This window comes from Bicyclus anynana, chromosome 7 (genome assembly GCF_947172395.1).
Source record: "Bicyclus anynana chromosome 7, ilBicAnyn1.1, whole genome shotgun sequence".
NCBI classification, from domain to species: domain Eukaryota; kingdom Metazoa; phylum Arthropoda; class Insecta; order Lepidoptera; family Nymphalidae; genus Bicyclus; species Bicyclus anynana.
Window position 1 is genome coordinate 215971 of NC_069089.1, and position 26349 is coordinate 242319.

The following is a 26349-nucleotide window of genomic DNA, read 5'->3' on the forward strand; positions in this document are numbered from 1 at the left end:
TATTATGATTCTTATGGAGTGTAATGACAGATTTGAATATTAAAATGTAACTACATAATGTTACATAACTATGAATGGAATGTTTAATCGTTTCGTTGTTTCGTTGATTTAATTAAAATAACTCAGTCCTATTGACATTCACAGAGTTTAAATATCATCAATCTTCAGAAACTTTCGCGTTTATGACAACGTTTTATCTCAAGAAATCAAGTAGATATGCGACGTGCTAAACATCAATTATTGGATATAATTGCGAAGCTCGACTTGAAAGTGTCAGCTGTGAATGTTCTCACTGATTTTATCTATAAACTCCATAAAACCAGTGCCGCGTGCCGTCTAATTAATAACTCTCTAATTTACACTAGGAAATTACATGTTTATAATTTTCACACTCAGATTGAGTAACCACAACCAACTTACCTATTAGTATCTTAAGTATTAGGTAGTTCTAATTTACGTTTATAACTGAATTTTTTTCAAAATATACTCAAGTGTCATCTTTAGACATTAAACTTTGTTTCATAGGTAAATCGAGTACCTTTATTGGTAAGAAGATAATGCTTATTTTGTGGTTACTTAAGATATAACAGCTTAATAGTTTAACTAAGTTATGACAAAAGCATGCCAGTTTTTCTGCAAATGGTACAATGTTGATCAAATGATCATTGATCACTATCTATATCAAATGTGCTCTTCCTGGAGTTTGAAAATTACTTTAATCAGTCTCATGTTGCATTCAACATTCTTGGAATTCAACGTTTCGTTTTATCAAGTGGAATTAAACGTACAAATAAAAGAAATAAATATCACATTTCTCAGATAACGCTATCTCCTAAATCTGATTACGGGCAGGAGCAGGTACGTTAAAAGGTCGTTTGAGACAGTTTTAAGTCAAGGGCTAAGTAGATAATGAATTGGTGCCAAACAAAAAGCTGTCGAAAATGATTGTCGATTCTATTGTTTGTTTCCTTGTTTTGTGTTGTGCAAATAAAGAGTAATTATTTTCTCGTAATTGATTAAATAAAATTACAACATTAAAGTAAACAACTGTTTTGTATCTTGATTGATTTTTATACATCGTCGTACATTTATCGACCTTTTCTTTATAAATATAAAATACATTTAGTACATTGACAGCAAAATGCATGTTTGTTATAACGATGGGTACAACAACAGTTAGGTCGTCATTGTATGCAGGTAGAGAAACTGTGGGAAACATGGTGTTTGTCGTCGTATATCAAAAAAGTGCGTGATTCAGAGTTTGATCAAAAAAGGTGTAACAATGGGTGCACGTGCTTCGCCATGAGAACACAATGCCTCGCGACAGATGGAGGAAGCAGGTGATGAAGCATGAGGCGACGTTACCTGCACCGTCGTGTACGAACGTGCAGTTTTTTGAATTTCGAACCGTCTAACGCATGTTGTGAATAACTGAATGAAGGTAGATTGCAAATTGCAAAAAAATTAAGGCTTATATCAAAAAGTACGGACATTCTGAGACTATAGTAATACATTTGGCGGAGATAAGTTAACATCAGATGAACCTTACGTTTTTGATTTATTTATAAAGTGTTATTTTATTTATATCATACTCATCAGGCTTTCTTATTGGAGGCTGGAGTTTCGACTTACCACGCTGCTAATAATTAATACGTTATTAATTTACTTGGATATAAAAATCATGGATTTTATTTATAATAATGCGGTGGCTCATGAGCTTCTTCGACTCCTCCACATCATAGCCCTCCCCAGGATTCAAACCCAGGACCGCGCGATCCACTGAAACGGGAGGTAGAGGCAGTAACGGGAAATTCTTCAGTATTATAACCTAATCTTGATACCGTCAATTAGCTAGGTAGCTATACCATTTAAGGATTTATTGTAAAACTATGTAAAACAGTAAAGTACGTACCTGCCCCGCAGTATCACAGATTTCCACGCACACCGGCCGGTCATCAACGTCCACCACAACTGCAACAAGAGAACAATCGTCAGCTGCAGCACAGAGAGTAGATAACTAGTTTTGAAACTTCTATCTTAGAACCTTATCGTATTAAGTACCGCTAATCATCAAGCATCTCCGTAGGTCAAGAAATCCTTGTATATTTCTCTTGCTAGTTGTTTAATTTTAATAACAAAATATTGGGTTATAGGTTGGTACTTCTGCCATAAAATGGAGATACTCGTACGATAAGGATTTTCACCTCATAAGGGAACTCTTTAACTGTTGGCAGTATCAACATGAAAGTCGGGAATGTGTTTAATTTTGAAAGTGTGTTATATAAGAGCTTGTACTTAAAGATATATTTTTAAATATTAATTTTTTTAATGACTTAAATAACTTACAAGATATGTACCATAAAATAAATGCGCAAATAGAATAAATAAAGTGTAGAAAGTCCGATGCTGTAGACGTAGAGTGTACACAGTAGTAAAGTGTTCCTACCGTCCGAGTCAATACGTCTTAATTAATGAATGTATCGTGACGGGCGGTAATTAGCAATTAATTAACGGTAACGAATTATCAGCCACTCGGCCGCGCCGCGGAATCGAACTTTTTATACCAGTATTTTTTTTAGTAATAGAAACATTACTTTAGAAGTGGATTTTTACAGAATATGTCAAATTAAATAATTAGTTTTAGTTTAAGTGATGGCTATTGGCATTCCCTATACCTACTTCAAACCAGGATCTCAATTTCGTATTCGGAAATAATAGGTAACCACGGAACCTACGCGACACTTCTTTAGTTACGAGTACATAGTTACTATTTACAAATAGAATTTCATTTTATTTTCCACGAAAAGCGTTCTTCCCGGAATTCCACAGTTTTCGTATTTTCTGTACGAAATGAGGCCACCTTTCCTCCGCTGTACACAACAAAAGAAAATCTCGTTGACCGCAAATTGTGAAACCTTTCATCAGCGGCTGCGTTACTTAATATCATTAGGGAGAGTGCACACTGCGCGCGTGGCTGTAGCTGCCGTGGCTGCCGACTGAGAATTGCCGTTACGCTGCTTTATTAATATCAGCCTAATTTAACGACCCAATTACAAATTTAGGCCTTCATCCTTATAGAAACAGGGATATAGTTTGACCCACTACGTTGCACAATGCAGCTTGGTGTACTTATTGATAATTTTAAATTAATTAACGATCATTATCTTGAGTTTTTTATGAAAATTACCGAGATCGATGGTGTAACATGATATCTGAGATACAACAAGGTAGGGTAAACATCCCTAACTTCCCAACTCCAGGCTGAGAATTACAACTTAAAAATTTCTTAGAAAATGGCAAACCTCAGTATCACATAGATCGACAGGACATCGTAATCCGAAACCACATAAGCTAACCACTGAATCTACGAAAAACTGAGAAAATTATCTTGCCATGCTGACAGAGAAATGTGGTTTTATAAAAGTTCTAGTTTGTCTTTTCAAAGTGGGAACCCTAAAAACGCAAAGCTTTCTTTCTGTCGGCAACTGTAATTTAGGTCAGATGTACACACTCCCTTAGCACAGAGTTGTTCAGTGCGGTTATTCTGTGAATGTAATCTTTGTAAAAGGATATTTTTGTGTCGCAAAAACGGGTCACGTATGTAGGTTTTGCTCAAATTTAATGTTTGACCTTTGAACAAAATACTAATTTGAATAAAAGGAATGGATAATGGTGAATCTGATTTTCTATGAAATTAGTTTTAAAGGAAAATTACAGTACCTACTCAAGATATAAATAAAAAGATCGATGGATGAAACCTAAAATCACAGATCTTGCTATGGTTGTCCATCCATGTCCAGATGTTACCGACAATGATTGGCACGAACGGCTTACGTGCTCACCTAGGTACGGAGTGCTTTTCATACTGAAAATTTCCTGAACGAAAAGGCTGAAGTACTTCGTAGACTAAATCAATGTTATAATTATGCGGGTTGAACATATATATATTGTCTCTAAAATTTCAGCTAAACACTGCAAAACTATCGTCATTGACCCATATTCGGCTCACTGCTGAGCTCGAATCTCCTCTCATAATGAGAGGGGTTAGGCCAATAGTCCACCACGCTGGTCCAATGCGGATTGGCAGACTTCACACACGCAGAGAATTAAGGTAATTCTCTGGTATGCAGGTTTCCTCACGATGTTTTCCTTCACCGAATGAGACACGTGATATTTAATTTCTTTTCTTTTCTTTCGAACCCTCACCCTCCGGAATCGGAGGGTCTGCAAAACTACAATCTGCAAAACTATACCATTTAGTAAATAATAATTTTAAAATAATTAGAGTTAGTGAATAAACCTATACCATTCCTATTACTTAAATATTTATGACTTTTTTTATTCTTTATAAATTAGCCCTCGACCATAATCTCACCTGATGGTAAGTGATGATGCAATCTAAGATGGAAGCGGGCTAACTTTGTTAAGTTGCTAGGAGTAGGATGAATATCCAGACCCCTTCCGGTTTCTACACGACATCGTACCGGAACGCTAAATAGCTTGGCGTTACGTCGTTGCCGGTAGGGTGTTAAATAGCAACGGCCGAAGCCTACCACCAGCTGGATCTGGACAATTGGATGGGTGGATTATGAAAACCTCAATAGGCCCAGCCGGGGAGCGAACCCAGGACCTCCGTCTTGTGAATCCACCGCGCATACGCGCCACGGAGGCCGTCAAAATAATGCAACCTCCAAATTACATCCAAGATATTGAACTCTCTCGGATTATATTAGTAAGGCCTTGGTCGTTGAGTTATGAAGGCTCCGCATCCTTGATGTCTATGACCTTAATTTCGCTAAAAATATTTTTTTAATGGGGTATCTCATTACAAGGTTTAACATGGATGCTTCACAGTGTGTTGTCGATTCGCCCTATTTCCGTTCAAACCGGGACCGTGCATCAACGTTGCATTTAATTATACCGTCACCCGACCATTGCTCGCTGACTATCTATTGTAGTATTTGTTATTGCAAGTTTACATGCAATGTACACTGCATGGAATGGTCGCTTTAGGCATAAAAAACTTGGTTAAGCTGCAAGGGTAGGCACACACTGGCAACTGGCACCGTGCAATATTTTATTTAGAAGTAATTTTACTAAGTACTTTAAAGTCGTTTACTACGGCAATATCCGGCAAGAGAAGATTTTCATATATTTTCTAAACTTACATCTCAATAGAGAGACAAGAAAGGTGAATGCTCATCGGCCCATACAACGTCGGCCCAGGGAACTCAGGTGTACCCCGTATAAAAGTATATGAAGATGATAATAATGTATAAATAATACTTTTTAATTTTTGTAGGCTTTTTATATCAGGTTGGTATCAAATAAAAAAATACTTTATCCCATGAATCTATATAGACATACGGTGATAATCTTTTTGTGGAAGAGAATTGGAAAATTCAATATTTTAAGCTAAGATTTATTTTATACTAGTTGACGCGACTTCGTCCGCGTGGAAGTTTTTTACAAATCCCGCGGAAGCCATGGATTTTTCCGGATCGAAAAGTAGCCTATGTGTTAATCCAGAGTAAAATCTATTTCCATTCTATAAGTATTTCAGCCAAATCGCTTCAGTAGCCGCAGCGCAAAGGCGAAACAAACATACATACTTACACAAAACTTCGCATTCATAATATTAGTGTGAAAACCGCGCGTGGATCCCTGTGTGTACTAGCCCTTGATAGAGTATGTTCCGGTGAAGTAGCTCGCTGCGGTTGTACTGTGTACTGTGTGGTACAGTGTACCGCACATCCTGGCTTTTGTTCTCGACCGGTTCGCGATGCGTCGTGTTTATGTATTCTGCAACGTGCAGGAAGGTGAAGCCGTAGGACATGAACGTGTGAACTAGGCCTAAAGTATCAAATCAAGCACTTTCGAAACGTCAGTCTGTTTATACATATAGTGAGAGAATCTGCTTCCGGAAGGTATATTCTACAGAGGAGAGTAGGTAATGTTTCAAGTTGCACTTTTCATATTAATTGCTTCTTCTTCTACACTTTTTCTTAATCTCAGGAGATTAATGGTTTTTCTGGTAACCAATATTTTTATCGATGGATTGCCCTATACGTATGGCACTATGTTTGGGAGCTCATACTTGGTGAAAGTACTCAACAACACGCAAGGTACCCACACGTCTGCCGCGCTCGAATAAACTTCTTAATACCGTATTTGTGTATTTAGCCAGAGTTACAGATTCTTCAATTTCGAAGGTGTAGTATTGTCGACATCGCGACAGCAAATTAACACATCCATTGCCTGGTTATTAAGATGTCCATTTTGCCACGGTATGAGATCAACTGAGCAGCCTTCAATGTAACAGTAACACGTGGTGTGGGCCGCGTTATCAGTTACGTAAAGTAGATCGCTTTCCTACGACTTCCTGAGGCGCCCGGAGTGTTTGCGAGCGGCAATGTCGAGATACGGTTGTTTGTTCTAATGCATGTTTAGCCTTTGTGACATTTATTATTTGATTTATTTGATTTGTTGTGTAACTTAAAACTAAATCACTTGATAGAGTGAGAGATAAGCAAAGTAAAGTCGATCAAGTGAAGTTAGATCAATATCAATCTCACCTGTATCAGATGGTAAGTGATGATGCAATCTGAGAAGGAAGCGGGCCAGCTTGTTAGCAGTAGGATGAAAATCCACACCCCTATCGGTTTCTACACGACATCGTACCGGAATGCTAAAATGCTTGGAGGTACGTATTAGCGGGTAGGGTGGTAACTAACCACGGCCGAAGCCTCCTACCAGCTATCTTAACTTCATCTTTGTGGCTTATGGAGCCAGCTGGATTATTATAAAAAAATTTCATTTTGAAATATTTGTTTCAATTAAAACTGCGTCTTTAAGTAAAAATAAAATCCTTACAAAGTAAGTAATAATTATAATGTGACCTTATAAATTTATCTCAATCGGATCACTTCGAATTAACTTAACGAAATTAACCTTTATTTTATTTCTTTAATTAAAGATTTAAATCTGTTATAAATTACTTCGACATTGGGTACGAGATGTATTTTTCTTGCTTTCTCTTTTTAGGGAACCCTAATTTACCATTACAAGTTATTTATTTATGTGTATAATTCATTTAATTTTGACTTATTTAACACAAGGTTGTAGAACCCTGGCATTGTCTAGTTTTGTACTGAGAAAACTTAATTACAACCTGCCTTAGCATAAATGCCTTATCACGACTGTCTGGAGTCAATAGAACCTTTACAGGATCACCCTGCTAGACGACATGGAACCTTATTGTTGTGAGGATAAAGATGATATTGGTGTCAAGGATGCTGCGCTAGGTTGGTCGCGTCTGGGGTCATTCTCCCGTCGGGTCCGCCGGGTCTCCGCAGGTACATATTTTATTATTCATTGAAACTTGAAAGTGAAACATAATTTCAAAGTCAGAGCTTAGATAAAGGGACGTAAATGGCCTGGCTTAGTTTATTGTTTAGTTACGTATTAAAATTAAAATTAATTAAACAACACCATGTTATTTTGTAGATACCTGTAGTCATGCTATGAAAATTTAAAAAATATATTGGAATGACATATCGGACCTCAGACAAAATACATGTACTAATGGATGGATGGATAGACATGGACTAGTATCGAACCCAAATTCACCAACTGACGTTTTTTGAGGGGGCGAGGTAAACTCTGTGGTCGAAAATATTTAACACCAACAAATACATTTTGTGTCCTTTACACTACACACAAATAAGTCTTCATTTGATTGACACGTGTTATTTTACACAAAATATTCTTATTGTTCGGGCTGAAGAATCTGTTCTTTTTAGATTATGTTTTAATCACGAAATTTACAATAATTAAGTAGGAAATACTTTTAAATGAAACGTAACTTCATTATGCCATTCAACTATACAAACCAGCATTTTTACACGGCGAAAGCGATTGCAACAAACAAAACATAGATTACATAGAAATAGTTTTAATAAATGCGTTGATCGTTGATCTTATACTTTGACAGAGGGGTAACGAGTAGCGAGGCAGGTCCTGACCAGGTGATTGGTCTAAGTATCAGACTGATTAGATCTCGTGAGCTATCGATAACGAATGAAAATGAACGAATAGGTAATAACCCAATATTTTTTTTTCAAAGTGTAAAAAGTTTGTAAAAAGCAATTGACGTAACTTGCTACTGGCCCTAATAAATTGAAATTCTTCAAATTTACAGCTTTAAGACGCTAAATATAAGACATACATACACTGTCTCATATTATCTCTGTATATGTCTCATATTTACCATCGAAAAATTAGTTTGGCTTGTTGGCTGGCAGTAGTATTAGTTTTTGTCCCTGATTTCGTCCGAAATATTTCGAATACCTAATGCCATACTTAATTCTGTCACCAAGCAGAATTCATAGTCTGCCTTTGTCCTTACCCTGGTCTAAATTCCTGTACGAGCGCCAAGTATCTAACACTCATACCAAAATTTCCACAGGAAGTTAAAGGAGAAAATTCATTTAGTAATGACGTAAATAAAAGTAAACTTTATATTTAGGTACCTATTTTGCGTATGTACATGTTTACGCAAAAAGATCCGACATCCTGCCACACAAAAGAGAGGCCATTTTATATTTATGGAAAATTTTCCTTATCTGGAAAAAATAAACTAGTATAATATGTCTGAGTCGTGAAACAAAAGGCAAGTTAGCATTGTCTACTTCCGACGATAAAATATGCATTTTATTGAACAATCGAAATATAAAAATGTTGGCGACGGTGATAGAAGTGCGGAAGATAAAGTAAATAAAGTAAATCGCAAACGCGCTGAGTGACAACAGCGGCGCAGTTACATGCCGGTGCCCTAGCCACGGAAGTGTAATACGAGAGTTCCGAACGTTTCATTGTAGGGTCCGATTTGTCGTTCTTTGGAGCTTTCTTTCTCTCGTCGTTGAGTTTATAGATATTCCATAAAAAATTACTTATTATTAAAATTATACTTACTAACAAATTTAAAAATATACTTGAAACAGAGAGAGAAAGGGTGAGTTGTTGGCACTATGGTACAACTATCTGAAGCGGAAACTTTCTTTGTTTCATACATATATTTGAGAACCATTGACAAAAGTTTCAAAAGGTATTAATTTAGACATGGATTACTATCATGCTTATGAAAATATATCAACAAATAATGCAGTGACCTACTGCAGCGCACCAAACAGAAGATCTCAAATGGAAATTCCTGTTTTTGCAACCTTTTCCATTGACGCTTCGCTTCTTTTCATGGTAACGCGATGTGATGATGAACTTTTGAAAAACCTACTTCAGAATTATTTATTTTGCTATTATTCGCGTAAAATTGACAAATTCAAGCGAGTCGACAGCGGCGGCCATCTCGTTTGCCGTTACAGCATTTGAGTCGATACACTGCCAAGGTGCGATAGATATTTCACACCAATTAGCTAAGCAAACGACGTGTCAACACGTGTATTCAGTGCCCCATCTCCGTCCCATGCCCGGGCCGGGCCACATCCCATGTCCCGTCAATAGGTCAGCTGGAAGTGGGTCTCAGGCGGGCGCCAGCTCGACCCAATGGCGCGGTTAAATGTCAGTGTACGTTTGTTTCCTCGTAAACTGGGGTTACTGCTTCTTTGCTTTTTTATCAAAATGCCAAAGGCTATGTGTTAATTAATAAAAATTGTAAAAATACAACGACTTTACACTAACAGCACAGATTTTTTTTTATTAATTATTATAATAAATTAAAAAATACATTTGAAACACAGTCTGTTGTAAAAACAAACTTTTATACAATTAATGCTCTCAAAAGAAACTCATGTATTATCAAAATTAAAAAATATTTAACATCCGGAATGTACGTAGTGTACCTAATAGTTATTGTTTTTATATTAAACTGACTAATCGAGACATTTAAGTACAAAAACACAAAAATGTGCTACAGTAATACGTTTTCTAGCCTCAGTAGCTTTGGCATTGGCAATCAGACAGAACATAGACCTCTTCGAAGTCGGATAGTTAAAGTATAACCGTAGTCCGTAGGTCTCCGTTTTTAGGCACTGAAGAATTTTGAACGAAAATGTGCCGCGGTGTTTCCCGAGCAACAGTATTAAAGTGAACTTTTTATTTTGCAAAAACGAACTGGTATACATAATTTAGAATAAATATAAATTATTTAACGAGTTTATAAGCAAAATCAGAGAAAGCCACATAAATAAAGTGCAAAATAACTGCACGAGTCGAATATCGTAACATATATTTTAGTAGCAGGGAATTTTAATTTATGTTGCTATTGCACGGAAAGGATGGTTCGATTAATAAGAAATATCGACATGACTTTATCTCGACCGACCATATTCGAATTATTAAGTATAAAATAGGGCTTCTACAAAACTTAAAATAAAAATAATGTTCAATACTTTCCATTATTTATATGGTGCTACGGTGAAACCCAAAGGAATTTATAAAATAAAATTATAGGATTTTATGCTCCAATGTATGTTCCATCTTAATGTTTAAATAGGATTGGATTGCGTTTCTAGTAGGGTCAATCGATTCTTAATCACAGTACAAATGACAGTATACTTCTTTAGAATTTTCATATTTCATCCTAATATTCTTAAATCACCATGAGTGCATAATGACACGGAATAAGCTAGGTATTTGGTTTTGTTATCACTATCTCAGACATAGAGGTTGTGTTATAATATTATCAAGCTGTATAGTTGTCTTATACTCAGATGGTATACGGTATAGAAAGTGTAGACTCCCGCTCGGTGGACTGACATTATCAAACGGTATGCAGGGAGCTGCTGGATGACAGTGGCTCAAGACTGTCGTGTTTCGAAGTCCGTACTAGAGGCCTGTGTCCAGCAGAGCAGGTCTATCAGCTGATTATGATCAACAGCTGTAGTCAGCAAATTGTAGAATTTCAATTAGTATTCTCTACTACCTATACCTACTACCTACTCGTACTAACCTGTGACAACCCTAGGAGAGAAAATAGGTTATTGCAATAAATTTCTGATATGCGGTAAATGAACAACTGTGTATGATAATCGAGGCATTGACGTATTAAATCGTTAAGTTTCGTTACAGTTTAAGTGTTTCCTAGTTTTTTATTTTTTCCTCCACACTCCGCACTTGGCTAATTAATTATTTAAAACTAGCCAAATCGGTTACCGTGTTTTGTGAACCTAATATTTCTGACAAGGGACTACATTTTGATAAGCGAATAAGACAAACCCAACATTTCATTGTCCATAAATAGTGAATTTAAAGTATAACCATTAGATGCTTTCCTTTATATCGTGAAATGTAAACAAACTTGTCGCGGCGACGTGACGTGCACTGTCAGTGTAAACTCACTTTGGCAAGACTCGTGCGGCTCCGAGCCTGCGGTCACCAGACATACCTCATAGTAATAATTTATTTTATTCATTATTTTATTCTAAAATTGTGCCACACAGCACAACGTCTATGCACTATTGCAGCGTCCGATGCCTCCACCACGTACGTGAGCAAGGCAAGACCAAAACTCAAGAAGTAGCAGAAGCAGCAAACACCACACTGTCATGTTTGTCCTCAGACTTACTACATAAGGACCTGCCTCGCTCGACGTTACTTTTCTGTCAAAGTATATGATCAACATAATAATGCTATTATAAAAACTGTCTCTATAGTATCGATGGTTTACAGTTTATTTATTTATTTATTTATTTATTTGTGACGCCAACAATGACAGCAGAAAACATTATATATAAGTGAGTTACAAAATTCTTGAACTACTACAGCCATCTTTTACAGGCATTCACAACACTGCAGAGTCCGGTTAAAAACTTAAAGTAAAAGATTAACCTACAATCTAAAATAATTTACCAAAAAATTTACAATAATAAAAAAATAATTAAAATGTCAAAATCAAGAAGGTTTACAATATTAATTAAAATGTCAAAATCAAGAAAGTTTACAATACTAATTAAAGTGTCAAAATCAAATAATTGAGTTTAAGAAAGGGATGTCATTAATTAATACATAAGCTAAAGTTAAAATTTAAAATAAATGTCACTTCAAGTTAAAAAAAAATATATATCAAAATAAACAATAATACAATTAATTAATAAAAATAACAATAATAATAATATTTACAGAAATGATGTCAATTTCCTTTTAAAACTAAACAAGGTGTCCTGAAAGATATCAATATCATGGCGGGTCAGACTGTTGTATCCGTTAATAAACCGATTTATTGGAGAATTCCTGCCTAGGTTTATGTGAGAAGTGAGGTATAAAAGTTATCGGTAGGGGTCGTCTTGGATTTCGTCGCTGTGTATTAAGGTTTACCTCATACAACAGGTCCGGAGAATCTATTGAGCTATTGACTATTTTGTATAAGGTAACAAGATCCGCTACACGCCTACGTTTATCAAGGGATTGCATTTTATAGTGGCGGTTGTAATCGTGTTCGTCGGTTAATGATGGTTGACAACTTCTAGTTTAGTATAAGATATACATATACATAAGCTTGTTTTCCTCAAAATGACAGACAATTTTGTTCGTGAATTTTGGTGTGATACTAGTCCTCATGTCTGAGTGCGAGTGTTTGGCACTTGAAAAATGTTCATCTTAGAAATGCTGCAAGTTTGTCATCCTAAACAGTTAGCTCCTACCATAAGTAGCTGTAGGAACGGTTAAATTCTGTAGCCAATTACTGTAATTAGTGGGGTGGCTTTGAATGATAGCAGATTTCAAACTCCACAATTAGCTACCGTAATTTACCTACAGCAGTGACCATGCTGAGAAACTTTCCTAAAATAAAGTATGTCTAGCTCTTGCAGTCTCGGTGTACATCAGAACGTGCAGCGCGCCGTGTGTGTGCGTGTGTGTGACGTGTTTATAAACAAATCGGCCGCCGATGTCGATTGTTTGGAGAGTGAGCGTTTGCTCACGAGAAAAGGAATCGACTGACGAAATATGTGCGATTTCCTGCACTACTACCATGACTTATCTATACTTATATAGGTAATTACAAGAAAAATAATCAATATTTCTTACTTGCCATACATACCCCATGACTTGAGAAGAACCTAAGAGATTTAATTCATATTGTATTATTTATTAATAAATATTTCTAGGTTCTTGTATTACGATAAATTAATAAACCGTGCGAACCGAGGAAGGTATTCATGAATTATAGTTTGCTTGTACTAAGCAAAGGAAAGGTTTTACATTAAGTAATGCAGCATACGAGTGTTACACTACTTTTGTCTCAATGTTCCCGTATCGATGGTATTAGGTATATTCTTAAAAGACCTCAAAAAGGTAGCGTAGGTTCATAATTCCCATCACATCCCGGATGATATATAGTAACAGTAACACAAGTAGGTATAGCCGCGTACTGACTGAGCGAGCAGCCTCGCGAGGCAGCCGCGCGAGGCAAATCCTCGGTCGGTCAAGACGCGCCTCGGCCGAGGCAAACGCACGCGCTGCCTCGCCCGAGCGTGCCGCGACCCGAGCCAAACGTTGTCGGTTTTTGTCCATGCTCAAAGGCGCCTCAGTACGTTTGCCGCGCGCACTCAAGACGGTCGTGTTTTGCCTCGCTTGTTCGACGAATACGGAATAGAGAACATAAGTATAATTATATTATCATGAATAGAGAACAGTGTCTCAAATTAATACATTTATATGGAGAATATAAACTACTTTGGGATGCGCAATGTCCTAATTATACCAACAGAGGACTAAGAGAAGATGCGTGGAATAACATAAATCGTGAAATGAACATTCCAATAATGGATTTAAAAAAAAAGATGGAGTCTTTGCTAGGATCCTATAGGAGGGAAAGGTCACGTGAAAAGAAAAGCCGTATCACAGGATCAGGTATGTTTATGTTTATTATTATGTTTTCGTACAGTCATTACATATTTATAGTCAGTCGTACAAATTTAATTAATTTATTATTTATTACAGGTCGTGGTGACATATATAAATCAAATTGGTACGCCTATGAAGCTTTCAGCTTCCTGGGCGATAGAAACCATCCAGGAAATACTCAAGATACTTTACCTGAAGACGTGAGTATTTACTGATAATTATTCTGCCAAGCAATTGCTCCATTTGTAATAAAATGTCTCCCTAAATGTGAACGTATTTCTTTTAAATCTGTTGGCCCTCGCCGTGGCATAGCTCGAATAGGTAGCATTGATGACATTTCTGTATCCTGCCGCCATCGCCCGGGTATTATTGTTCCTTCAGCTTCGACATCAAATGATCCCGGGGCAGTAAACCTTTGAGAGGCCTCTTGATCCCTTCGCAAGTAGTTATATAAGTATATAGTAGTTAACACGACTTTTGTAGCTTTTTCTGGTTCCAATAGTATGGGCTTCCTCAATACTCTGAACACAGAACTTAAAATGCCAAAAGCATTTTCCACAACTCTCCTTGCTCTGGACAGTCGGTAATTAAAGATCCTTTCCATTGAACCTCGATTTGGAGTACCTTCATAAGGTTTCATTGTGTACTCATCCAATGCAAATGCTTTATCGGCCAAAATAAAATACGGCACTGCAGTTTCATAAGGTATTTGTAAGATTTCTGGCGGAGGAATATTAAGTTCCCTTCTTTCAAGTTTTTTATATAAATTGGTATTTTTAAACACACCGCCATCTGATATACGACCTTTGCTACCAACATCTACATACAGGAATTTATAATTGGCGTCAACTAAAGCAAATAGGACTATACTGGGAAACAATTTGTAACAATCGAAATCATTGCCACTATTTATAGGCGATTGTAATATAACATGTTTCCCATCCATTGCTGCAATAGCATGCGGAAAATTCCATTTTGTCTCAAATTCTCTTGCTATAGTAAGCCACTCTTCTTCGGATGATGGTATCTGTAATTAAAATTATGATTTTTCACCCTACAGAATGCATGTCACAGTGAAATTCAAAATGATGGAAGTCAAAGTAAAACTCGAAATGATGGCAGTGAAAATGAAACTCAAAATAGTGGCAGTCAAAGTGAAACTCAAAATCAAGTCGGTAATGAAAATACAGTTAAAGAAACCAGAAATGAATATACGAGAGCAAAGAAGAGAACTAAAAGAACTGAGCCAAATGATTTAACTGATAATGCTATATCAGAAGCCTTAACACTATTACAACAGTGTGCAAGTGATAGTGCTGCTTCGGAAAAACATGACTCCTACGATGTTTATGGGCAATATGTCGCAAATGAGTTGCGAAAATATGACGCTTTTACTTTAGCACATGTAAAGCATGCTATAAATAAAATTATTTTCGAAGCGGACATGGGAGCATACCCATCATACACTGGTTATTATACTCAATCATACAGTGGGCTAAACAGTTCCAATAATACGTCTTGTCTTTCTTCCTCACCGATGCCTCCTCAATCACCGATGCCTCCTCAATCACAGATGCCTCCTACCTCACCGATGCCTCCTACCTCACCGATGCCTCCTACCCCACCGATCCCTCCTACCTCACCGATGCCCCCTCCGCCTCCTCATCCTCATTGTTAGATAAGTACTTGTTTAATTAAGCGTTTCATATTAATTGTCTTTTTGTCTATTTGTCATGTTGTAATAATTAATAAAAATGTACGAAAAATGGAATAAAATTATTTTATTTTACCTTAACATAATCCCTTAGCACATCGATTAACGCATCACAAACTTCATGAACGATTACTGATATTCTTTGTTTTGATATACGAAACAGATACTGCAAACTGGTATAAGAATCTCCCGTGGCCAAAAATCTTAACGTAACCAACAATCTTTCCCTTGCGGTTATTGCTTCTCGAAAATTTGTGTCCTTCTTGCTTATTTTGGCGTTTATAAGAGAGTACAGATGTTCAAATTCAATTTTATTCATTCTAGTGAAATTGCTTTCTGCGTCATCAAAGCACAGCTCTTCAAATATTCTGTTTCCAGCTTGAAATCTGTTTTTGTATAACGTTTTTATCCAAAAATGTTTAGATTTTTTTCTTTTCTTTTTTTGTACAAGTTGATGAATCAGTATAAAGGCAGTGGTGGCGATAGCCTTCCGAACGCACGGCCTCATGATAATCTTAATCTAAACTGAATATGCGCTACTCGCGCGTGGCTTCTGTTCGACTTGTGAGTAACTACTGAGCGTTCGAGTCTTTTGCTCAGCCTCGGTCTGGCTCGGCTTTGCCGCGCGCGGCAGTCTCATGTGTATTAAATTACAGAATGAGGCTGCCTCGCGCGGCAAACGTTGCGAGGGAAACGTCCGAGGCTGCCTCGCGAAGCTGCTCGCTCAGTCAGTACGCGGCCTATGACATACAAGCCAAACAAATAAATATATTTACCTACTACAGTAGAGATAATAACAGTCACTCCGGTTAAATAATAACCAAGACAACAAAGCAATTAAATATTTAGGCCATATCGTGGAAATTAGACCAACTCGCTGTGGCAGAGGCACAGGCACAGGCACAGGCACAGGCTCAGGCACAGGCACAGGCTAGGTAGCGCTTATCAACCAGTTGATAAGCACTGCCATTAGTAATAGAGCTGAATTGTGTTGGTTAGTGGAAGGGAACCATGAATTAACAAAGTAAGTTTTGATTATGTTTTAAAATTAAAACTTTTATTTTTAATTCTGAAAAATTACGATCTAAAAAGAAAAAAAACAGTCACATGTTTAAAAATGTTTAATTAAGTATACAGAGAAAAATTAAACATTTTTAACCGACTTCCAAAAAGGAGGAGGTTCTACATTCGGCTGTATGTATGTTTTTTTTTTTTTTTTTTTATGTATGTCCAGCGATAATTCCGTCAATTATGGACCGATTTTGAAAATTCTTTTTTTGTTTTGTAGGGTTTACTTCCAGGGTGATCCCATTTTTTTCATGTCAGGATCTGATGATGGCATCCTGGAGAAATTGAAGGGAACTTTCGAAAGTTGTAGAGACGGCTAGTACGTTTGTTAGTGTTTCCATAAGGTATTTTAAATCACTACAACTTTATGAAGGTTTGGAGTTGGTCTGATGATGGAGCCGAAACACAGACGATGGAACTCGTCAAGGATTTACACCAGTCACCTTTTGTTTGGGCTTGATTAATTTGTATTGATGAGTACTTTCCACCTATATGGGTTGTGACTGTATTAAGGGTCTGGTGATGAAGACGAGGGACAGTGAAGAGAACTCCTCGACGGTTCACAGTAGCTACCTTGTGTTTGGACTTGATAAATTTGTATTGATGAGAACTTTCCACCTAGATGGATTGTGACTGTATTAAGGGTCTGATGATGAAGACGAGGGACAGTGAAGAGAACTCCTCGACGGTTTACAGTAGCTACCTTGTGTTTGGACTTGATAAATTTGTATTGATGAGAACTTTCCACCTAGATGGATTGCGACTGTATTAAGGATCTGGTGATGAAGACGAAGCACAGTGAAGAGAACTCCTCGAAGGCTCACAGTAGCTACCTTGTGTTTGGACTTGATAAGTTTGTATTGATAAGAACTTTCCACTTAGGTAGGTTGTGACTGTACACACGCAGTGGGTATGCTAACACTAAAAATAAAAAAATAAAAATTTTAATAAAAAAAATTCAACCGACTTCCAACTCAAAAATTAACTTTAACTAAAAAGCAAAAAATAACATCCTACCTATGTGCTACCTTCTGATCAGTTTGAAGGCGGTGCCAAGCCAGTGTCGTGTTTTAATTAAAGTTGTTTCTGGAATAACCACAGAAATTTTGTAGTTTAAACGTATTTAATTAAAACATCACTGGCTTGGCACCGCCTTCAAACTGATCAGAAGGTAGCACATAGGTAGGATGTTATTTTTTGCTTTTTAGTTAAAGTTAATTTTTGAGTTGGAAGTCGGTTGAATTATTTTTATTAAAATTTTTTACTCGTATAGATTCACCGTGCGGGTGCCTAGGCCATCGTATGACAGTGAGAATAACTCCGAGTACAACCTGAGACTTAACCGGGGTGTAGGGGTTAGGGTCGGGTTAAGGGGTGACACGAGTTAACACCATCACCGCTCGTGTAGTTCTCCCTGTCCAGCCAAAGTTAGAATCCGACTAGAGCAGCTTTAGATACTCGTTCTAATATAGAATTAGCTGCAGTTCTAGTGTAGCAGGTTAAGGAGAGATTTTACTGGTATGCCTCTCGCACGCACTTCTACCATTGCCATTTTTACTAAGTTACTCAAATCCATGGTCTATTCAGTAATTTATTCTTTATTAACCACCTATTAAAATACTTAAAAATCAAATCATCTGAAGAATGCCATCTAAATACTGTATGATATCCAAGAAGGGTAGTCAATAGGCACCCAATATCATGTTACATAGAATCTCAATCTCGCATAATATATCAACTAACATAGTCAACAATTCGCCTGCAGGAGGATTTAAACGATTTGTTTAGTTTGTCAAGCTTACCACAATACACGACTTTAAAACTTAGGCTCATTAGATTCATATTACTTTGGCATTCGACATTCGAAAGCGGCTCTGTGACGCACTAATGTCATACATTAAAACTACCACAATAATAGTTTTTTTGAACAGGTACCTACACGGAGCCTAAACAAAGACTCCCACTCCACATTCGGCACGTAGGCTCTCTGCCATTGTACAGACGTCCTTGCGACTGCTAAATTAGTATACCATATACACCACATAGTTTAGTAGGTATGCTTTGGTGGTTTAGAAATAACCAACTAAACAAATTGGTAACTTGATAGGTTGGACTGATCTTTTGGTATTAGTAGAACTATTAGTGACGGATCTCTTGAAAGTACCTAACTATCATCATGTTTATGTCTGCCGCCAAGCAGCGTACTGTGAAGGACATGGTTGTCAGGGAAATGACAGGCACGTGAGGCTTGATACATACTCGTACGCCACAGACTTACGGGCAGGTTTACACAAAGCGATGCTTTGAAGGACGCTGTCACTTGCATGTCGTCAATGTTTCACTGTTATTAACGGTTTCACCCGCGTAGTTTTTATTCCTGTGAGAATACGGGGATAAAATATAACCTATGGCATTCACAAATAACCTAGCTTTCTAATAATAAAAGAATTTTCAAAATCGGTTCAGTAGATCCAGAGATTTGCGATTAGCTTTCTCCCGCGTCTCTCCCTGTTTTGATCTCTTTTTATGCAAGATCTATGTCAATGTCATCACAAACGGCTCAGCGGATTAGCCGTAGAACATAAGAACACAGATATATAAAGTGACCGACAGGAAGACAGACAAACGGAGTTACATCGAATATTGCGATATGGATTCAAGGGCATATTAGGAGGATTTCAAAATGGTTTAACATGGCATTATTAAAAAAATAGAAAAACAATTAGAAAAACGTTATTTATTAATAGTTATACGCGAGGCGGATGAGTAGATGCGAGCAGGTTAGGCAGTCGGGTTATTTTATTTTTTTTAATTATTGACTTGCTATTACTGAAAAGGTTGATTGGAAGTCGCGGTCGTCTACTAGTCTACTGTTTAACATATAGGCCGTTCGTAATGAAGCAGGGCACAAGTAGGAGTTTATCAATCATAGCGCGGGTCAGTGGCCGGTGTTGTTCATTACGTGTAATGAAGTACGACTTGTTTATATTTAGCGTGATGAGCGCCTCGCGTACTGCGGCACCCGGCAGTGTTACCAACTCTCCAAAATATTTATCCCTAAAGTTTGTGTCAAAAACCCCTAAAATCGCGTTAATTATTGAGTTGTCCCCCTAAAAATATAAATTCATAATAATTTAGAAATAATATGCTGTATTATGTTTCAAAAGTCAATATTTAATACAGACAAAATATTACAGTTGCCTCAGAGTGGTTGCAGATTAACGTATTATATATCGTTATAGATCGCTAGGTCAAGAAAGAAATATTAAAATTATCATCAATTTAAAAATATTAAAGAGTCAAAAAATCCCTGAAAATACCCCTAAAAATCCCATTTCACTTATTTGCCCCCTAAATTTAAGGGGAAAACCCTAAGTTGGGAACCCTGGCACCCGGCCTCAGCCACCGCTGCACTGATAGTGTACGGCCTCCTATTGTTATTGACTGCTGCCCATTTGTTTATTGTTGTATTGACTTACTTTGTTTAACCTATTACTCAGACCTCTATTTATAATTTAAAAAACAAATTGCTAGGTGGCATTTGAAGTTACTTATTTTGTTATTGCAGTAATTGTCGCACTTATTTACCAGTGCTAAGGGTTTATGGTAACAGTTGTGTATCTGGCATTACGCCAAAACCTTAAATCAAATGGCAGTATCACCTCACGGGACATTCTAGGAATATTTTCCCCACGGCCGGGTGACGTTACACTACTACACTGTGCAGAGGTTGGCTTTGTTGCTATAAGAAGGTGTTAAGGTGTTTTATGTCATAAAGGACATTTTTCCCGCTAATGACGAAGGCGGGCTATAAGATAAATAAGTTTGGGCGGTAATACCATATTTCCTCTTAAACAGTGTAAATTGCCTTTTCTTTAGATACGATCTAAATACCTCTAAGTATTTAATTACGAGGGCATAGAAGTAAGAACAAGCTCAATCATTGAGTACAAGCTAATCACATGATATCATAGAGAATATCGCCGAGTAATTGATCAAGAATCGACTTCCGGGCGCCAAGTGAGGCGATCTACCGGCCTCAGTGTCGCGTACATTTCTTTTTTGCACACGAACAGAATTCTTAGCAACTTAGTAATAATTAACACTGTACCGCCTGTTTACACGGTCCCGCTGGTAAAGTGGTTAACCTTGTGGCTTACGTATCAAGAAGTCTTGGGTTCGATTCCTAGGTCTAGTTATTAAAATAAGTTTATAGAGTTTTCCTATTTCCCAAGAAATTCTAAGTATAATAGGGGAGAGTAGGGAGTAGGGAATCGCTCTACTGTACACTTATGTATTCTGTGGCTTTAGTACCTTGTGATCTTTGTAGAACCATCTCGTAGGTCTAAGGTCCAAGTCGTTTATAGGAGAGAGAACGCCTGTGACTTGTAGTGCTTGTAGTGAGCCTTTACGAGTAAAACTAAGCTTATGATTATAATGTGTACCTTCAATGACTTGCAAAACTAATAACTTTTCATTTAAATACAAGTATAATATATTAATAAATATTAGGTACATATAAATGGTCTTACACATGATTTGCAGAGGTTTTTACAGAATACCTAAAGCCAGCGTGTGTCACACATCATGTATACAATTGTGTATCACCTACGAAGCGCACCCCATGTATGGAGCACAGAACGATTCGGTGCACAATATCTGTACCTACGTTACATTCTATAACCATTTGTTACCAAACGTGTTACTGAGCTTTGTAAACCTATAAAGTATCTAAATCAACTAATCTATTGTTTCTAATATTTTAGAAAAAACGTACGTATCCATAATAAAGTCAAGGATTCGATCCCCGCCCGTAGGACTGTTATCGTAGCGTGATGAAAAGTATACTATAACTGCCCGCGAGTATGAAGAACAATTGTGCCAAGTTTCGTTTAAATCCGTCCAGTAGTTTTTGTCTACTCAGTCGTAGGACAATGCTCAAAAATACTACGTCACTTATTAACATTGTATCTGTCAACGTAATTGATGAAATACTAATAATGGTTTGGTTCCATAACTAAACGCACTGCAAAGGTATATGCCCTTCCAGCTTCCGTTCTATAATGTGGGTATCTTCAAATCACCTCCAACTTTTTAGTTGTGTGTATTTTAAGAAATTAAATATGATGTTTTTCAAACAATGAAGGAAAGATAATTTTCTTAATTCTCTGCGTGTGTAAAGTCTGCCAATCCGCATTGGGCCACCGTGGTGGACTGTTGGCCTAACCCCCCTTATTATGAGAGGAAACTCGAGCTCAGCAAAGCCGAATATGGATTGTCAATGATGATTGATGAATGTCCAAAACTAACGCCGTTACGTCAATTTGTCGAAGCCTATCTTTGCGAAGCACCTGTCAACAACAACGTCCTAAGCCGCCATCACCCGCAGGTGTTGTGAAACAATTTCTCGACACAAATATAGAAGCAACACGAACTATTGAAACAAATAATTGCAACTAGTTAATCCGCAGCTGGTGCATAGTTTCAGTGTCACCTGTTGTTAAATGCTTAATTACAATTTTTTGTACCAATAGTTGACGGAATGTGCAGATGATCCTCCTGATGTTCAGAGGAAGACCATTGCCTTCGCAACACTTCGCAGCCGTGCAATGAACAGGCCCAACGATGCACCTTGCGTTGGTCAACCGTAGTGTTAAGTGTTGTTTTATATTATTTACGAGTTAGCCTTTGACTGCAATCTTACCTAATGGTACTCGTAAGCAAAGATGATGCAATCTAAGATGGAAGCGGGCTAACTTGTTAGGAGGAGGATGAAAATCCACACTCCTCTCCGTTTCCACACGACATCGTACCAGAACGCTAAATCGCCTGTATACAATGCCTTAAAATATGAATGAAGCCTCAATAGCTGCACGGTAAACAACGAGAGTTTATAAGTTTGATAACCACTAGGTGTACTATTGCCATAACCACTCCTAAAAACACTCTATTGAAGTAATCCAGACGGACGGAGTCTTAGTAATAGGTTTTACCCTTTGAGTGTGGACCTTAAAGAACACAGAGTGTGCTGCATGGCATAATACTTCCAGCGTTGTGCTATTTCTATATAATGATTACTTAGTATCACAAGTGTAAGCCTATATCCGGACAGTAATATCTGCTAATCCATATTTGCAGCCCACATAATTGTATAATAACTCGCAACACCAAACACGGGCGGGCATGAGACAGACCACTGCGCTTTACGTCGATATCATTGATTCACTGTTTGAAGTGTTGACAAGAATTTAGAGAATTGATTGCACAGGAAATGAACTATAATGCCGTACCCATTGGGGTATCTAGGATGATTTCCGGGGGTGGCCTGGCCTCCGACATGACAAGAGCCAAGATAAAATATAAAAGTTGTTATTATTTGACAATTAAAATCATATTTTTTGTAAAACTATCAGTATTTTGAACTTAATAATAGAATTCCAAGTCGTTAACCCAGAATCCTAGGGTGGGCACAGGACCATTCTATGGTGGGCACGGTCCATCTGCTCCCTCTCCCCATATACGTCTACCTTACGTACTACCTGTACGAATACCTTATAGGTGTATATATACTTCCTATAAACTGTGTAAAAATGCACATTGCACATTGTGAATCCAGCCTTCGGATTCACAATGTGCAAGTATGTAAAGGGGTTGGAAGAAGCCAGCCGGCCAACATTTTGGTACGGCCAAAATAATGTCGCAGTGTGATACATATCTAAACTTCAATCAAGAAGATTGAAGTTTAGATATGTATTTCACACAACATTTACAAAATTGATAAAATAATAAACTGCCCAATTGGTCATAATTTAATAAATATTCTACATTTTAGTAGCTTTTCAGTACCTATTGTAGTAGTCTATATTTAAGTATAACACGGCTAATAATATAATATAATTAATAGGAAAACAAATGTATGAGTCATTAAATCACAAAAACGATTCAATTATCGTTCGATATATTCGTAACTGCTCTCTTATCTATAATAGTAATCTAACGAGCTTCATCTGGAGGAATTACATCTCAATATTAATACAAGTACAAGTAAAAAATCTAAATTACTTAAATGAAAGTTCAAGAAAAAAATTAATAAGGCTTCTCATATTCATTCAAAGATCCCATTGAAATCTCTCACATTTGATACGATCGTAGTTATCAATAAAGTAAACCTTCCGAGTCAGCCTTTTTCAAGTTCAGCGTGGAAGTAACGCAAAAACTCGCTGACGCCATTTATAGCGTTATTTATTGACCTACAGATAAGTAATTATTACCTACTCCATAGCTGTATTAGTTATTATGTGTTAAACCTTGATGGTTAACGTTATGGCTCACTTGTAATTTGATCACAAACAATCCTCATCGACTAAACAACATAACATTAACAACAACAACATCCCCTTTTGATAGTCTGTTAAAAAACACAGCCTCGAACGAGTTATGTCAAAGTTATACTCTCGTATTATATAACTTAAATTATTACATGTAAATGAATCATAATTAGGTCCATGTTATAAGTGATATTTACCTAATTAGTCATCCTTTGTTGTCTAACGCTCTAATTATAAGATGCTAATTATCATCATTTACTAGTGACCTAAAATTAATTTATAGCGGTCAAAATCCAATATACGTCTAACCATCTAAATTTTCAAAATCTTCGATATCTTGCAATTTCGGCGTTGTGACTCCTAGAGCTGTGTCGATAAATTTGGCTTTCATAACTCCTTTCCTCTCTCTGTTTTCAGAAGGTCACCAGAAACAGAAATATTACTCGTAACCTTCTTGCGTTAGTGTAAGAAGTGTAGTATTATGTGTATTTAGCTGCAAACTTATTCAATAAGTATGTTTAATGTGTATTTACATAAGCAAATCATCCTGCAAATTGAAAATACCAAGAAATGAAGTGATTCCGACAAGCTGTTAACGAATTTAACGGTCACATAAATATCAGAGTTTATTACGAAATCAACCTTTTACTGTCCCGCAATGGAATTATATCGACTTTATTCAACGTTTGGATTCGTTGTAATTATTTAAGGAAGCTAAGTAATTTTAGGTCTGTTTAAATTTGTAATTAGATCAAAAAGATCGCTACAACACCGCTAAAATAAAAAAAAGTTCTATAATTTAGTTAGCGTCAGTTCTATTACCATCAACCAGATAAGGACTTTTTTATCGTTTGTTATAAAATACTTAAACAACATATAATACAGAGTTTAAAATAAAATCGGGTATAACTGGGAGAATAAACTCTATATTTACCTTTAGATTGGCGTCAGGCTTGTAAGGTACCTATTTATTTATTACCGATATAATATACAAGTACAAATATCTGTAATCTGTGATAATATTTTTGACAGCAACATTGTTACTGAATGCGTTTATATCTACAACCTTGCGATTCGAGATAAGATACACGCGTAACATACCTGTCCTATAATTTTCCCGTTAGTCACTATTACAAGTAAATATGATACATTTACCTACAATACATCAATAATATGGAACCGACTGAGCAGTTGTTGAACTACAACACATCACCGAAGAATTTATGACACTTCGGCAAGCTGCAAAGAATATCCTAAAAAGTAACTATTACTCACTTGCAACCTATTATGTACTCATGCAATTATTTCGCAGAGAAACGTGGTCGATACATCCATAGGTGAGAAAATTGCTTTTCTGGCTACGAAAAAACACTTACTTGCAGTAGAACAAGTATAGTAGGTATCTACCCAACGAGGCACGCTGGACACCGAGAAAGCTTTTGTTGGGAATCTTCCCCAAAAAAATCAAACAGGCATTTGTATAAGAAAACCCACAGTTTCTGAACAAATTCTTGTAATTAGGTGTGTCATGGACCATTTTTATCCACTAGCAAGTTAAATCTGTTTGTTTAAAAGGTTCCTTCACGATACAAAATTTAACAAATAAAGTACACACTCAAGTTTTGCATGTCTTCACTTACAAGTCAACTTGACTTTTTTTTACAAGTTTGCTTGAGCTTTGCATTTCTAAGCGCAATAGTACTGTGATTATTATATCTTGCGGCAATGGAAAAATTGTTATTGCATCAACAAAGACAACTACTAATGTAGTCACCGCAGATTAACCTATATCCTATTTAGAAATACCTAACAAACTTCAAGAGAATAGTAGTAAGAATTAGTATGCAGCACGGTCGACCTCAGCTTTCAATTTTATAGAAATATGTGCAATAGGTTGGTTTTTAATCAAAATAGCTGGAATAAGTATATAATTCAAGTAATCATTGTGTATTATATTTGTTGTCCTACGAAAATGTCTGCGACGTTTACTTATTACTATAATTGTGCCAAGAGGCAATGATTTTGTAATACAAACACTGTATTTTTAGGACAATAACGTTGTAAAACTAATTCTTCACTATAATCGTATCGTATCGTTATTATAACCCCAGCTGTTCGTTATTGAAACCATTCCAAACCAAAATTCCGAAACTGCATCGGCGTGGGCGCTCAGGGAACTGGTTCCGATTGAAGTTCAATATACAATGCACGCCAGCAAATATAGCGGTCCTCAATCTTGAGCAGATTGGTTGACTCACATGTATATCCATTTATATTTTCATTAAAATAATTCCGTACTACTATAAGTAGTAAGTAAGTAAGTAATTTTTATAGGCTTTTATTTAAATTGCCTTGTAAGATAAATTAGATCCGTCCGTC

At 36.7% G+C, this 26349-nt stretch overlaps 3 protein-coding genes across 4 annotated transcripts in view; 1 reads left to right on the forward strand and 2 right to left on the reverse strand.

Moving 5' to 3' along the window:
• LOC112045072 (uncharacterized) overlaps window positions 1-26349 on the reverse strand; it is a 49955-nt gene that overhangs the window by 4331 nt on the left and 19275 nt on the right. The window contains exon 2 of the mRNA XM_024081138.2: window positions 1913-1971. Coding sequence (XP_023936906.2) covers window positions 1913-1971 — 59 coding nt within the window. The remainder of the gene's footprint in view (window positions 1-1912; window positions 1972-26349) is intronic.
• Window positions 13380-15636, forward strand: LOC128198226 (leukocyte receptor cluster member 8 homolog). Of its 2 annotated transcripts, XM_052882427.1 has the most exons (3): window positions 13380-13866; window positions 13957-14060; window positions 14921-15636. In XM_052882427.1, exons 1-3 carry the CDS (start codon window positions 13635-13637, stop codon window positions 15536-15538), a joined length of 954 nt encoding a protein of 317 aa, XP_052738387.1. In that variant the 5' UTR covers window positions 13380-13634; the 3' UTR covers window positions 15539-15636. The 2 variants fall into 2 exon arrangements, with proteins under 2 accessions (XP_052738387.1, XP_052738386.1); XM_052882426.1 differs by having other exon boundaries at window positions 13380-14060.
• Window positions 13855-16271, reverse strand: LOC128198225 (uncharacterized). The gene is made up of 2 exons (XM_052882425.1): window positions 15651-16271; window positions 13855-14887 (listed from the first exon to the last, which is right to left on the reverse strand). The coding sequence occupies exons 1-2, from the start codon at window positions 16080-16082 to the stop codon at window positions 14069-14071; spliced, it is 1251 nt and encodes a 416-aa protein (XP_052738385.1). The 5' UTR covers window positions 16083-16271; the 3' UTR covers window positions 13855-14068.